Raw genomic sequence first — 14,484 nt, 5'->3', positions numbered from 1 at the left:
CACCACCAACCTCGAACTAGTCTCTTTCCCGAGTCTCGCTCCTCCCCGCGCAGCTCCGCTGTTTCCGCTTCCCCCTTTGTGGGCGGGCCCGCGCTCCTCTCGGCCACCGTCGCGGGACCCACAATCCCGTCCCCTCCCCCCCCTAAAAACTGTCCCCGCTTCCCTGCCTATTCGTCTGTCTGTATTCGTACATGGGTCTTTCTTGTGTAGGTGTGTGTGTGTGTGTATTCTTCCTTTCGTCGCTTGCGCTGCTCCTCCTACCTCACGGGATTTAGTTACTCTCCTTCTCCTGCTGCCTGCGTGTGAGCCCCTCCCTACGTTTCGACGACACTCGCAGTACCCAACTTCCGCCGTCAGTATTGGATACTGTATCCTTGTTGGATATGGAGTTATACAGCAGGAGGGATGCATGCGTATGAGTGTGCTCGCGTCGACGCCGGGCACGTTCATCCACACGCCTCTCCTCCTCCTCCTCCTCCTCCGCCACCTCTTCTTTCCTTGGTCCAATGAGCAACCAGTCGCTCCGCACCCCAATCTGCTGTGTCGTTACCCTCCCCCCTCCCCCGCCGCTCTCGTTTTGCGTTTGGGTGTCTCTTCTAATTCCCCACCAGTCTCGAGAATTCTTGGCAGTGTTGTCGCTCGGGTTTGTCCTCGCCCCCCGTTGTCATGGCTCTCTTTTCGCCTGCTCGTCTTCACCATCGTTCCTATGAATCCTCTCTCTCTCTCTCTCTCTCTCTCTCTCTCTCTTCATTCGTTCATTATCTCCACTCTCCTTGACATTTCTTTTCAGTCCTTGACAATTCTGCAAGTGTAGCCATTGTTGTGCGATATAGACATGCATTCCAACCAAATAGAATGTTCGAATTTTCTTTCCTTTTATTTATATTTTTCCCCCTCCATTCTCATTGTTTAATTTCTTGAAGCAAACATCTGAAATTGGTCCTACTTGTACACAGTTTTCTACTGTAGTCGAATACAATAGTTCTCTGCAAGGAAATCTTCTGTGAACTTTTTATCGAAGAGAATTTTCCTGTCTCGCTCAATCGAAGTTGAAGTATCAGTCTGGTTAACAAATCACAGTAGCTTGTTGTGGAAGCATTGATGAGCCTGTGAAGACCTTCCAACCCCGGACCCTGTGTGCGATGAACAGTTTTGTTGGTCTGAGGATCAGAAGCTGGGTCCATGTTGCCATCATGGGAAATTGATAAGCAACAATCTGCCAAGAGAGTGATATCCACAACAGAGAGTCTGGAAGTGATGACATCAGCGGGATTTTTTGGCAGACTTGGCTCCACAGCATGTTGTTTTTTGTTTTGGAAGCACATTGAAAATCTGAAGGATGAATAGAAGGTCCCAACAGTGATGGATAATGAAGAATGAGTAAGTGTTTCGCATTTATGTTTTTTTCCTTTCTCTTTTTGTAATTATCTTTAAAGGATTCTGGGCAACAGGAGTGGTAATCTTTCATGTCATCATGTACCCAAGTAATTCTTAAAAGTACTCAAATTTTGAATTGAAATCACTTTTTCATCCACAGATGAGCGAATGTAATCCAATTACATGAGATATAAAAATAAAAATCTAAGTTCAGCAAAACGGTTTTGAAAAGCATTAAAACTGACATGGTTAGAGTTAGAAATACATGATAATCGGCCTCGATAAGTACAAGTAAATCGACCTCGGGTGCAGGGATGACAGGTATGGCAGAATTCTTAATGACAAAGCAATGTCCTAATCATACACTACATTAACAGGAATTTGCAACTTGCGGTGAAGAATCCGCAAGATCTTGAAGCTGTTTTTGTCAAATATTTTTTTATATTTTTTCCCTAAGAGTTAGCGCGGAAGCAAGAGTAGATTGGAGAGGGAATAATCATGAGAGGTGAATGACCGCTCGGTGATTGTGATGGCTGCAAGCACATCTTTGGAAGCAATGATCCCAAGCGAGTATTCCATTTCCTTGACGAAGAAGGATTATTATACTCTTCATTCCGAATTCTGCACTGAAATAACTTCTTTCCAACAATAATACCTTTAAGAAAATGAGTGGTCAAAATGCATTAGGCTTGGGAGGAGACTTACCCAACGACGCCGCCTCACCAACCATGACTAACTCCAACTCCTACGTTGTGAACACACTTTTCTTAATATTCTTTTTCACAGAACCTGTGTCAAGTGGTTTTGGATGCTCTTGCTAGATGGAGAGGCTTTAAATCTGGAAGACATGCAAAGCTGATGCAGCTAGGGTACGTGTGAATCGTACGAGGTTACGAAGTCGAGAATTGTGTCAAATCTATTGGAGCCCTAGCACCGAGCTATTAGAAGTGACTTCCAAAGGAAATTTTCTTAAAGTTGTTCGAAGTTTGAGATTCAATCAGCGAACTTACACTAGTGTTATTTGAGATCCAGGATAGTGGTGGTCGAGACCTTCGACGGCGTCTCGCATGCTTCGAATTGGTGGGATGGGTTGTTGTAATCGCTATGCAATGTGATCACGAGACGAGTTCTAAGCTCACAGCTCAGCATACCATCAGCATTTGACTCTGCCCCACATCAGCCAACGCAATTTTCTGGTACTTAAAAAGCTTACCCAGCAAGAAGGACTCTCTCTTCAGATCTGCAGTGTAACAAAATCATTTTGAGGGATTGAATCTACTCACCAAGAGAATGCTTGTCATGGTGTTCGTCACGCACAGCCAAGCAGCAGGAGAGTTGATGTCAATAGAAAAATTGAAGGAAGGCGTAGAAAGAGCTCGTTCAGCTAATTAAATTGCGGACAACTAACTCTGGATTATTGCTTTGTGAGATGCGCAGCTTGCAATTGTTTTTCTACACATATATATGTCTATACAAACCATATAACAAATCAATGTAAAATAAAATTTTGATTTTTATTGTAATGAATTCATGATTTCTAATCTTATAAACTTTAGACTGTATATTTACACATAAGAATTTAATTCCTAATTCTGATTTGTACAAACGCAAAAACATTTAACACTAAGTTGTACTTTAGTAAAGTTTGAGGCTATTTATAACAAACAATTGTCATAATCAATAATCAAAATAAGTATCAACAGGCACATACTCTTTACCAATAGAACAAGTCTTACAATTGTCTATACACATATGTATCTTCCTGTAATACTTAATTTTCATAATTAGAGCTTGATAATATAATATTTGCATGTTTAATTTGGTTAACAACGTTGCTCACTCAAAAAAAGAGCAATTTATAAAACCATTTTTTACAAGAATTATTTGTTTAGTTTTATGTTGGTATGATACTAAAAGAAAACATGTATTATTCATAGATTTAACAACCCATAAATCAGAGCACGCTCTGATGTCTTATAATTGCACCAATATTATACCATTCTGTTACAAAAGGCCAACTCTCAAACTAATCTTGCATACAAAATACAATATTTATAACTATGTTTGTAAACAATAACTGTAGAATAATGTTATATAAACTCAATATTTTCAATTCTTGATACAAAATTATTGTGACTGTTAAAATGATAAAAAAAAAAAATGGCCATTATGTAAACTTTTATGGGTGTTTGTTTAATATATCCTTGTAGATTTATGAATATGTGATAATTTTTAAATAGGAAAAGAATGTTATGAAAACAAGGAAAAGACATCTACATTTATTTTTTACAGTATGTTTTTGTACCTCTAATCTATGATTAAATAAATAACATTAAAAAAACCTAATGTTATACCTAAGGAGTATGCATCAACCATTTTTTTTTTATCAATTTGCATATAAATTTGAAATAATATAATATATAATATATACAATCATCACATGTACTATTACAACCAAATCCATATTTCTTATTGTTTCACAACACTTTTCAAAAGTATGTTTTTTACATTTTATTATATGCATAATGTTGATTTGTGAGGTTTACACCAAATCATATTTATATCCTAAAAACCACATAATGTGTTTTGAATCAGGGATATACATTTCAAATGAACACTTGGTTTCAACTGAACTTAATGATTTTTAATTTAAGATCATATTACAATTAATGATCAATAAAACTCGTTTAATCAGGTCCAGAGGAAGCCACTCCCTGCTAAAACCCCGTATGACCCAGTTCCTTTAGATTCAAACTGGGTTCGCTGCAATTTTGGTAATCTAGACAAGCAGTCTTCTCTTAGAATCTTCCTCACCAGGCAGACCCTCAAGAGCAGAATGAAACTGATGGAATCCGGAGATTGCATACACTCCGGAAGCTCATTCGGAGGTTTTGTATTGAGCGACGTTGTGTGGTTCATCATGGAAAATGCCATTTTGCGAAGTAGAATATGATGTCTAGATTCCTGAGCTCAGAATTGCGCAGGACATGGAACGCACCTCTACCTCGTCTCAGAGTTTTTGGGGCTCCTCGTACAGTGATGGACATAGGATCAGCTGATTAGTGAGATCCAGCAACTCAAGGGAAGTGATGGGAGTCTGGACAACTTGTGGAAGAATAATTGCAGCACTCGAAATCCACTAGACATACTAGGATCAAGGGTTTATTCGCTACCTAGATTAGCAATGTAGTCAGTCCTCTTCGAAGCATGGAACCTTGAAACCTACTGCAAATCGATACTGGAGTCGAGTCCAGCGCGTTCACGACCGGCAGAGGACAACCAAGTCTAAGTTGTGCATGGTTGATAATAACTTTTTTTAGCCTTTTTGGTTGTTGTAGAAACAAAAGAAGATTGTATCGACACCCGGAGCCGCATAATTACAACCCCTTTTTTCCGGTACCATTGATTAGCTGATGACCGAAATTTGAGACCCTCTCAAGCAGTTCACTGATCTGCTGAAGAGCGGAAGCATATGGTCAGGACGGTCAACAATCATTCACGAGGGAGGAAGTGATAGTGAGGAAAAGCCTGCGTGTGAGATTTGGAGTGTGTGACTCGGCTCTCAGTAAGGAGCCGTTTCTGAGTATCAATAGACTCTCATAAAAACAAGTGTCTACTTAAGGTGTAGACAGCAAGCCGTCATCAACGAAGTCACAAGCAAATGCCTCGCATGTCACACTGCTTGTGGTTAGAGTACTCACACAATTCCCATGTGTGATCTGCCTTATCATTGCGCCTCGTCTTCAGAGTTCTCTCTTAAACACAATGACGGGTGGAATTGACCGAAGAACCGAACCCTAACGCGACAGTTTTCAGTTTTATTGTCTACGTAAACCTGGGATACCTCCAATCACGCTCAGAAAATTCACACAGGAATCAACCCGTAACCTTGTATCTGTTGTGATTGGGTACATCGAATTTCAAATTCATGGTGGGTGGTTAAAGTGTTACATCAAAGCTGGCAAAATGGAGTTGTTATCGACAATCTCACCGTTAATCTGTCTTTGATACTGCACTATTCATGCAACTTAATTGAAGTACGTGCAGCAAGTAGAGGATAACTACCTTCCTAAGTACAGATTAAGCCTTTTTCATGTGCGAAATGGAGAAGCCAACAGATCATTACACAGGTTCACCTTGAAAGTGATCACACTATCTAGCATTGGGTATACCATCATTTTCAGAATTACCGAGGATACACATCCCCAAAGAAACACGCTTTGCATGAATACTTTTGAACAACCACGGGTTTAAAATCTATAGTGTGCCACAATCCGATTTTCAATCCAATACTACTTCAAATTCCTTGCCCGGTTCAGGAATTCTGTTTCTTCTTCACATTAAGGTTGGACTGTCGGACACCATAATGCCTGACACCACCATCAACTCCCGGATATAAGGCAAGATGCAAATGATACAGGATAAGGCTGTCGTGTCAAACAACTTTAACTCCGAAATTGTCGAATCCTTGTATGCATTGATGGACGTACGTATTGCAAGCCTTTCGAAAACTGGGCGCTTACGACTCAGCGGCAATGTAGAAAGCAGACCATTCCCATCAAAAATCCGACTTGAAAATCTTGAGGAATCATGGTCAGCCATAGCGAGCAACCATGGAACACCAGACACCAAGACCTAGTTCAGCTCCACGTTCTTTATACACTCATCTCGTAATTGCTGGGCCCACAAGCCTGTATGCACAGGGCTTGATGGCATGGCCAGGTTTAGCCTATGCAAGTACTTTGTAGTATTCGAACACAGAGTTGCCTGATAAATAGATCTTGGAAAAAAAATGGTCCAAAGCTTAGTCTAGTTCCACTCTAGGATTCTGTCATTGTAACATTCCGGGAAGGGAAGTAATCTTTGAGAATACTTAACACTCAAAATTTTACTGCAAGCACTGGATAGCAGTCGATCGACCTTCCAATGGAGATAAATAGCATGGACAAGAGTCTCAAGCAGGAACAGCAATCCTAATGAATATCAAAAACACAACCAAGCAAGCATACTTAACAAGGATGCACCACCCCAATGTCCCGTAAGTACTCCACAAACTCGTCAATCAAATAAGGCCAAGCGCCTTCTGCGTCGTAGTTCGAAAGCGAAGGAACGATTGTCTGATTAAAAACCAACAAGCGATGAGAAAGCTGTGGTGAGCAGTTCAAAGAAAGCAACACAAACGAACAATGCTAATTTCTGCCCAATTAGAGAACTTCTAAAGTACACATTAGGCATATTCCCACCAGACAGTGTTTCACAAACAATATCTTAGTATTAAAAACTCTCTCATTAAAAATATATTGATAGTAACTTGCGGGTGAACATGAAGAGCACTGTAGGCTTACCCTGGAGAAATCAAGAAGTTGAACCCAGGTATCCTTAGAGATGGCCTTGTTGTGCTTAGCCTGCCCATCCCCAAATCCCATACTTAGAAAAGTAGCAGCTTCCTATTAAATAGAAATAACCAAGGTTACAACAAGATTTTTTAAAATACTAACAAGAGGCAGACGACTTACTTGCAGAAACTGGCACCATGGATCCACGAGAGGCCATACACGCTCTGCAAATAACAATTGCCACATGCCCAGGGCAGTGTCCAACGCCAATGATTTCTGTCCCTGTTTTCACAGCACCAAGACTTCTTGAATCTAATCTGGAGACCACATCGACTATTGTTCATGAACACTATCCAAGCAAAGAGTTGTATTATATCAGTTGTGAATATAATTAATTCAGCTACCCAAACAAGGTTTCACAAAGAGCTAGTCAAGTTCTGTGGCGAGAAGCATTTCATATGGTGCACTTTCTGAACCGAACAGCCGAAATATATGAAAAGTAGGATTATGGCCGATGAAAGTACTTAAGTTCTGACCTTTTCTTTAGCCCAACTGAAAGCGAAGTTGTAGATCTCCCGAAATTTATCTGCAAAATGGTGCCTTTCGGCTTCATATCGAAATTCTTGTTCGTCCAGGATGCGCAAAGTCGGAACGGAACTTTGCGACCATGGGTATTACAACATTTTCTACTGTCACATTTCCTTCTCTAATTTCAGACATGACTTATAACCAGTGTTGTGCTTTTCACAAACATATAATGGAACTCTGAAGCTGGGTGAATAACAAATTTTCTTACGCTCATCTTTTAGCTCTGCTCGCAAGTAGGGGAGGAGGGACTTGAGTTTGTCCAGTGAGTCCACCCTGTCATGTACAACAATAGCAGACTTTATTAGGTGCAAAGATCATGCAGTCCACGGCTGATTGACTGGAAATAATAACTAAAACGACTAACAAAGACTACTCAAGGCAGCTACATCTACAGGGGTTCTAACCTTGACATTTGTAACACGCTTATTCCATGCAGCCATTCAAAGTCGACAAGCTTTGAATGTACACTAAAAGTTCCAGGATAGGAGAATAACTAACTCGCACCCATCCAGTTGTATTAAGGTTAACAAGTATGAATTGTAAGCTTCAAACTTGACAAGGGCTAAAAACTGCAACTTTCAAGACAAAATGTATAATGCTAATTATTTTGTACCGTTATGACACTGAGTACAGCACGAACTGACAAAACAGGGATCGTTTCTCTCACCCTATTGATTGGAGACCATTGGAAAACTCCTGTTTTGAGAACTCAGACATAGTGGCTGCTTTCATATGCCAGGAGATTACAAGCTGCAAATAACCATCAGATACAACCAAATATCCGTCAGTTGAGATCAACGAAAGTTTTTGACACAAAAGAGTTTCTCTTTTCTACACCAGTCAGTGTTAACAAAAGAGCTTCAGTACTTGTTAAGTTAATACTCAGAATCGCATAGCTTCTCAATATTCTTAAGCAACAAGTAAACTTCGGTACAAACAGATGCTCACCATAACGACATCTCCAGGGTCTACCTACATTCAGAGCAGAACAACGATCAGAAGGCTCGTCACTTCATTGTAATAAAAATTACATTAACTCCGCAAACGAGATCGCCCAGTAGTGCTTTCAGCTTCAAACATATTCCAAAAAGTACTCTCTTGACAAATACTACCAGGAACTTCTACGCTTGAAGCAGAGTTATCTCAATGCAGTTCCGACAACTCAACATTCATCAACATTGAACGCCAGAATCAATAACCGTGAGGTTTAGTAAGGTATTAAGAGCCAAGTATAACTGGGTGTGTTGATTTAAACTTACTTCAGGAAGTAATGCACTGATACCCACCTGTAAATCATCACAGAATGCTGAAACTCCATCAACCATGATCATGTCCGAATAAGCATCTGATCACATTAGACGTAACCAATGAGAACAGACGAAAATTTACGACATAAGGGTGAAGGATCAAGAAACGAAATCATAACTGTTGCCCTTTCAATGTTCCACAAATTCGAAACAAATCAGGAGCTCATAAAAAGTGGCAAACATCTATTATATGACTTCAGACACCTTTATATTTCAGATAAAACTCTTCTAAATGCCGTGGATCTACAAGTGGTCTAGCAGGTGGCTGGTTGTAAAAGTTTTCAAAAGCTCCTTCCAAGTTCCAATCGCTAGCCTTCAAGGCTGTCAGAGCGGCCTTTTCACTGCACATACGATGTAGCTTATTCAAAATCGGGCCCGGAAGAAACGAGTCGAAGCAAAGCAAAGTGCGTACTGAGAGAAATCCAACAAGCTAGTTCGAGAGAATCCCAAGTGACCCACACATATCCATGTGAGTCCAGAGTGCGAACTATCACAGTATACTAGAACCTTTCAGTTATACAACACACAACGGCCACTGAAGGAACAAACACGATAGAAAAAATGGTGTAAAAGGAGTACTTCGCTCCAGCAATTCTCATGAACTGTTGAACTTTGTCCCGATGCCCCCTACCAAAGTTGTTCTGCACATTGGCATATGCCCGTAGAAGAATTGAATAAACATCTGTACACATATTTGGTAGCCTAAGATTTACACTCCCAACCTGCATAACCTAACCTCCTTAAGCCTGCAAACAAGATGATTCACAGGCCTGTTTGCATTCAAACCCATCCCATCTCTAAACCTCCACGTTTGATACAATAAAATGACATATGTTGCATTCTTCCCAAATATGATGACAAAAGTGTTGATCATTGCAGCAGGAAATCAATCAAGGGTGTCAATGCAGCACATAAAATGAGCTACTGTCAAGTTGAACGGCGTCCATATGAATGCAACAGATTAGGTCCCAAGAAACTTGCATCACACCACTCAAAACCCATGACTGTTATAAGCCTTGTATACAGTCTCAGGTTCCAACATTAACAAACAATGACGATGACCAATTTTGCCTCTCAACAACATGCACTTGCTGATTTTGAACGACCTCGCATAGGCCGCAGGTCCCAAGACTCCAGACCTACTCTCTCCCACACACTCTCTCTCTCTCTCTCTCTCTCTCTCTCCTCAATTCAACCATCACTCCATCTGAACCGAATGCCCACGATTCACTCCTTATCACAACTCAACACAATCCATAGTCACCTCCCATTATATTTCCCGTGAAAGACACTGGAATAAAAACCAAAAAGTCAAAGCTAACTCCAGCGGGAAAACAGCACAGAATCACCCGATTTCGGATGAACAAAAACTCGAATCCACGGACCAAGAGAGCCCGACACGGATTCACAGCACGGATTCACAGCATGAGAAACCGAGTCGAAACAGGGACATGTACCATAGTGACGGCGACGGACAATTAACCAGTCCAGCAGCGGCACTATTCCAAACCCGTCACAACAAACACCAGGTGCAGCGGAAAGCACACGATTCTGAAGTCACCAAGTCGACGGATGGAATTAGACCCAACCCTAAGCAAGCTCCCAGGAGAATGAACAAGCCTGGAGAAGGCAGAAAACAGCGGCCCACATGCAAACCAAGCGGCCCACCCTGGAAGCACCAATAAAACTCAGCAACTGGCCATCAACACGCTACTTTGCTTCACTGGACCAGAAGCGTCAATGTATGAGAGCCATCAGCATCACAGTGACGATAAAATCAAGACCATTTACGAAGCGAATATAAAACGCACACCACACTCCCCCAAACTTGGACTGTCGATAAGTATGACAAGAGATACCATAGTCAATGCCTCAACCTCGACTCTTTGAAAGTGTCTATGGGGAGTTGTTGCTACCTCTTGAACCAGGGGGCAGATTCCTTTGAGGAATCCATAGCAGTTTCTTTTTTCTGATGTTGGAGGTTGTGAAACAAAAAGCAGAGATGTCCCTTTGTTTTAATTTTGTTTTCTTCTTTCGTTTTTTTGTTTTTTTTTTTTTTTTCTTTGGTTTTATTTATATATATATTTTTCCCAATGTTGTAGACTCCTTGGCATGGAACTAGGAGACCCACGCTTTGTTGGTCTGCTACAGGCTTCGTCAAAAGCATGGACTCGTTGTCTCCCTGCAGGACTGCAACAAAACCATCGTTGACATGGCAGTCACGTTCCTGCTGCGGCGTCAGAGCTGCTTGTCGACGACACAAACTGCACTTCTGCTCCCGTTACGCCTCCTTCTTGTTGCTGTTGTTGTTTTCTTGTCATGATCTGTGAGCTTAGAATCATGATCGACGACGACGATGACAACGCCAGAAAAATCATACCACCATGAAGCAAACTGCATGAGGGCACGCTATTATGGGATAATGTATATGGCTGATGTGGCGAGAAGGGTGTAACTTTGTGCAGTCGACAAAATGTGATTTTGAAATGTGGGTTGTGGTTCTTAGGATTGAAACTGAAAATAAAATTCGAAGATTGTGGATGGATAACGAGTTTTGTTTTTATGAAGATGATTCAAACAAAGTTTTATGATGATTCAGATGTGTTGCGAGGTGGCATAAAATGTGAATTTCCAAGATTGTACTTGACAAATGATTGCTGCGCTTGAGTTCATAGTCTACACAATTAAAAAATACAATAAAACTGCAACCGTAGTTTGTTCATAAGAGGATATTTTGCAAGTATGAAATTAAAGTATCGTAAATTTGTTTTTTTAAATGTACATCATATTTACATTGGTCAAAATACTTCAATATTAATTATTTGGGCTACTTCATCAGGATTAAAATTTCAAAAACAAAATCTATAACTAAAGAGGACATGGATTTTTATTCATTGATCAAACTTTGTTCAGATTTGTAAAACAAATAAAATAACAAAAATATCAAAATAAAAAAGTAAACTTAATTTAAAAAAAAAACATGTATAAATGATGGTATTCTTTTTTGTGTTTATATAAAAATCATATTTTCCTTTTTCTTTTCATCATAATTAAACCAAAGTCTGAGTTAAAACCAAAAAAATTAAACTGTACCAGAAACTCTTTTACATTTAATATTATCAGTCATGTTTTCATACTATAACCACGTACATTGCGTTTTTTTTGTTTTTAATTATCTCTTCCGAATACATATATATTTAATATTAAAATTTACAAGAATAGCTATTTAATAAAATAAAAAAGGTAGGATTTAAATAGTGCTTTTAGTAACAGTATCAATTCCAAATTTCACGTATATTATACATTTTTTAGAAGGGTAATGTAAATTATATTTACAACAAGTTATGCCATAACATTAATTAATATTAACACTACTCATTATGTCTACCCAACTTTATAAATACCACACATACTTAAAGTCAGAGTCCAACCATTCTCTTAATTTCATTGTGCTTCATCTAATACACCATAAAATTCTAGCTTTTGAATATAACTACTAACTTGTTTTAGATTTAATAAAAACTGCAATAATTTCATGACACATTTTTTTAATTCTTTAATTTTAAGACACCACTTGTTATTTGAATTTTTGAAAATAATACCTTTCCAGTATTTGCTTCAAATGATTAACTTTTAATCTGTAAATACATAAATAAATGAATATCTGGTTGTAAAATCTGTGTTTGTCCAGTGTTTACATATTCATGTATCACATTCATAAATTAAGAAAACATCTTCGAAATTGACCTAGGAAGTAAGTGAAATTTTCTTATTAAACTTATATTTAGTTATCTTTTTCTGTACGATTTATGGAATATGAATTCTTCCTTATAACAAGTAATACATAGTTATGTACGTTAGACAAAAAATAATGTGCCATCCTTATTTCGGATGATACTATTAGTATTAATTTTCTTGTTCTGAATAACAAAACAGATGAAAGCATTCATTTGAACAAACACTCTTTTTGAATGTATTGTTTTGCAAAAAATTACAATTTTACAAAATTTTCAAAATATGAGAATGAAATTCTAGTTTTTCTTTACATTACGCATCTAAAATAATTAAGTATTTCAAGTTTGATTTGTAACAAAGATAAACGTGCATGTTAATTTTGATAATATGCAAAAATTTTAAATTCTTCTCAATAACATAACATTTGGTTAAAACTTTTCAGAGGATTAGGCCTCCGTCATTGGATGAAAGCGACTGTCAGTTAAAAACGGGATGAGACCCTCGCAATACGACTATGTTAAGTATACACCTCCTGACACGGTTATTGCAGGACCTCTATTAGCTCTACCGGGTGTCAATGTTTACCGGGTATACATCAATCACTCTTCTTCGTCGTCGTGGTCTGATTGAGCTGGGAAGCTCGGAGTGTCGTCGTGATCTTCTTAACAGCTCGGTTGCGATCGCTCTGTAGGGAGCTTGCACAGTCACAGACGTGAATTCCCTGGGGTCTGATAGCTGTAGTGGGCGGGGATTCGGACATAGAGCTGGTTGGAACGGGACAACAGAATTGCGAAATACCATGGATGTGTCCGCGGATTCAGTGGATAGGGCGCCAATCACTACTTCTGCGGTGTTGATGTCCTCGTCGAAGCACATCGCATCCAAGTGCGGAGCGGAGAACAGAGCCTTTCTGGATTGCAAGAAGAATGATCCTAATCCGGAGAAGTGTTTGCAGAAGGGTCAGAACGTGACCCAATGCGTCATCTCTCTGTAAGTGCAATTCGTGACTGTCGGTAGCCCTAATTTCTGGCTTCTAGGGAGTAATGTACAGGTTGATTCGATGGGGAATATCAATGGTTCTGTATCGAAAGAGGTTGAATTTGGTAGAGAGTCACTGTAAGCATAGGTTTGGGTTTGAGGCTGGTCACTCATGAATTTGGAATTCGTTTTGTGCGCAAAAGGCAATTTTCTTAAATACTCATGGGTATTGCAGGTTGAGGGAGCTTAACACTAAGTGTCCAAAGGCCATGGAGTCTTATACGAAGTGCATGGACTACTATAGCAACGAGTTTGAACTTTGCCGGAAGGAGCAACGGGAATTTGAAGCGAGCTGCCCTCCATAGGTCATCCAGTGTATTTCTAGGGTGTTGACGGATCCTTCCGTTTTTGACTGGTTCTTTAGAGGAAATTCCTTTTGTTGATTCGTTGGGTTGATTCGTTGGTGCACTAGGCTCTGAAGCAGTATGAATTCACCACGCTCGTCAAACCAAGAAATTCAGTAAGCCCTCTGTCATTGGGCTTTTGTTTTTATCAAGTTTGGGAGGTCCTCTTCTCTTTCTACCCTAGTTGACGTCTACTCTTGTCAGTGACTTTCCAGTTTATAAAAGAATGAATTACTCACAGAGAGCATGTTCATGCTAGAAGATGGGTTTCTGGCCAGGCACTTTTTGGAAATTCTAGGGGGTTTGTGAGATTTCAGTATGCAGGTGCATGTGAGCTTGAGTTTGATTAGATTACTGCCAACGACATTATAATTCCGACGTGAACTTTTAGTGATAGATATCTTTCGCTCTTTGGAAGGTTGCTTTTATTTTTCCTTGTTTCCGTTGATATAGGTTTTCATTAAAGTGATGCAAAATGTGTGCTATCTCTCTCCGCAACTTTGCTGAGCGCTTATCTGAACTTTAATGTCTTTTAAAGCCTAGGACATGAAGAGGAGATACTCATTTCTCTTTAAGCTGCCCGATTCCTCTTCCATAGCACTTTGATCCCCTATCTAGGCACACAGTGATCTTTTAATCGTTATCTCTTTGCAAATGCTGGGAGAGTCTGACATCCTTCTTTCTAAAAGAAGATTAGGGTTTCTGGAAGGATGTCCAGGAGTGTCTTGCTTAGTTCTTCCAAGTTCTTGATGGATACTC

At 39.6% G+C, this 14,484-nt stretch overlaps 2 protein-coding genes and 1 long non-coding RNA gene across 5 annotated transcripts; 2 read left to right on the top strand and 1 right to left on the bottom strand.

The window, feature by feature from the left end:
* Window positions 1-200: 200 nt before the first annotated feature.
* LOC112280275 (uncharacterized) lies at window positions 201-4,967 on the top strand. 3 transcript variants are annotated; one of them, XR_012217229.2, is made up of 3 exons: window positions 201-1,380; window positions 1,690-3,668; window positions 3,973-4,967. It is a non-coding gene; the product is annotated as an uncharacterized LOC112280275 (long non-coding RNA). The 3 variants fall into 3 exon arrangements; XR_002969276.3 differs by lacking the exon at window positions 3,973-4,967 and having other exon boundaries at window positions 202-1,380; window positions 1,690-2,246; window positions 2,410-3,426; XR_016502311.1 differs by lacking the exon at window positions 3,973-4,967 and having other exon boundaries at window positions 1,538-3,426.
* Window positions 4,968-6,239: 1,272 nt separating this feature from the next.
* LOC112279633 (uncharacterized) lies at window positions 6,240-10,496 on the bottom strand. Its single transcript, XM_073532494.2, has 11 exons — window positions 10,468-10,496; window positions 9,188-9,249; window positions 8,813-8,949; window positions 8,588-8,646; window positions 8,250-8,273; window positions 7,969-8,051; window positions 7,510-7,574; window positions 7,250-7,299; window positions 6,894-6,995; window positions 6,723-6,782; window positions 6,240-6,494 (listed from the first exon to the last, which is right to left on the bottom strand). The coding sequence occupies exons 1-11, from the start codon at window positions 10,468-10,470 to the stop codon at window positions 6,387-6,389; spliced, it is 753 nt and encodes a 250-aa protein (XP_073388595.1). The 5' UTR covers window positions 10,471-10,496; the 3' UTR covers window positions 6,240-6,386.
* Window positions 10,497-13,008: 2,512 nt separating this feature from the next.
* Window positions 13,009-13,965, top strand: LOC112280576 (NADH dehydrogenase [ubiquinone] 1 alpha subcomplex subunit 8-A). Its single transcript, XM_024516213.3, has 2 exons — window positions 13,009-13,333; window positions 13,557-13,965. Exons 1-2 carry the CDS (start codon window positions 13,143-13,145, stop codon window positions 13,684-13,686), a joined length of 321 nt encoding a protein of 106 aa, XP_024371981.1. The 5' UTR covers window positions 13,009-13,142; the 3' UTR covers window positions 13,687-13,965.
* Window positions 13,966-14,484: the final 519 nt, after the last annotated feature.

Source organism: Physcomitrium patens, chromosome 3, assembly GCF_059467195.1.
Source record: "Physcomitrium patens ecotype Gransden chromosome 3, ASM5946719v1, whole genome shotgun sequence".
Taxonomy (NCBI): domain Eukaryota; kingdom Viridiplantae; phylum Streptophyta; class Bryopsida; order Funariales; family Funariaceae; genus Physcomitrium; species Physcomitrium patens.
The sequence above is the reverse complement of the archived record's forward strand: the minus strand, read 5'-3'. Positions and strand labels throughout refer to the sequence as shown.

Excerpts from the sequence above, each read along its gene's own strand:
- LOC112279633 (XM_073532494.2), bottom strand. Across the intron at positions 8,950-9,187 it reads ATGAGAATTGCTGGAGCGAA|TGAAAAGGCCGCTCTGACAG; the intron begins GTACTCCTTTTA and ends TCGTATGTGCAG. Across the intron at positions 7,300-7,509 it reads AGCAGAGCTAAAAGATGAGC|ATAAATTTCGGGAGATCTAC; the intron begins GTAAGAAAATTT and ends ACCATTTTGCAG.
- LOC112280576 (XM_024516213.3), top strand. The coding sequence starts at position 13,143 with ATGGATGTGTCCGCGGATTCAGTGGATAGGGCGCCAATCACTACTTCT. Across the intron at positions 13,334-13,556 it reads ACCCAATGCGTCATCTCTCT|GTTGAGGGAGCTTAACACTA; the intron begins GTAAGTGCAATT and ends TGGGTATTGCAG.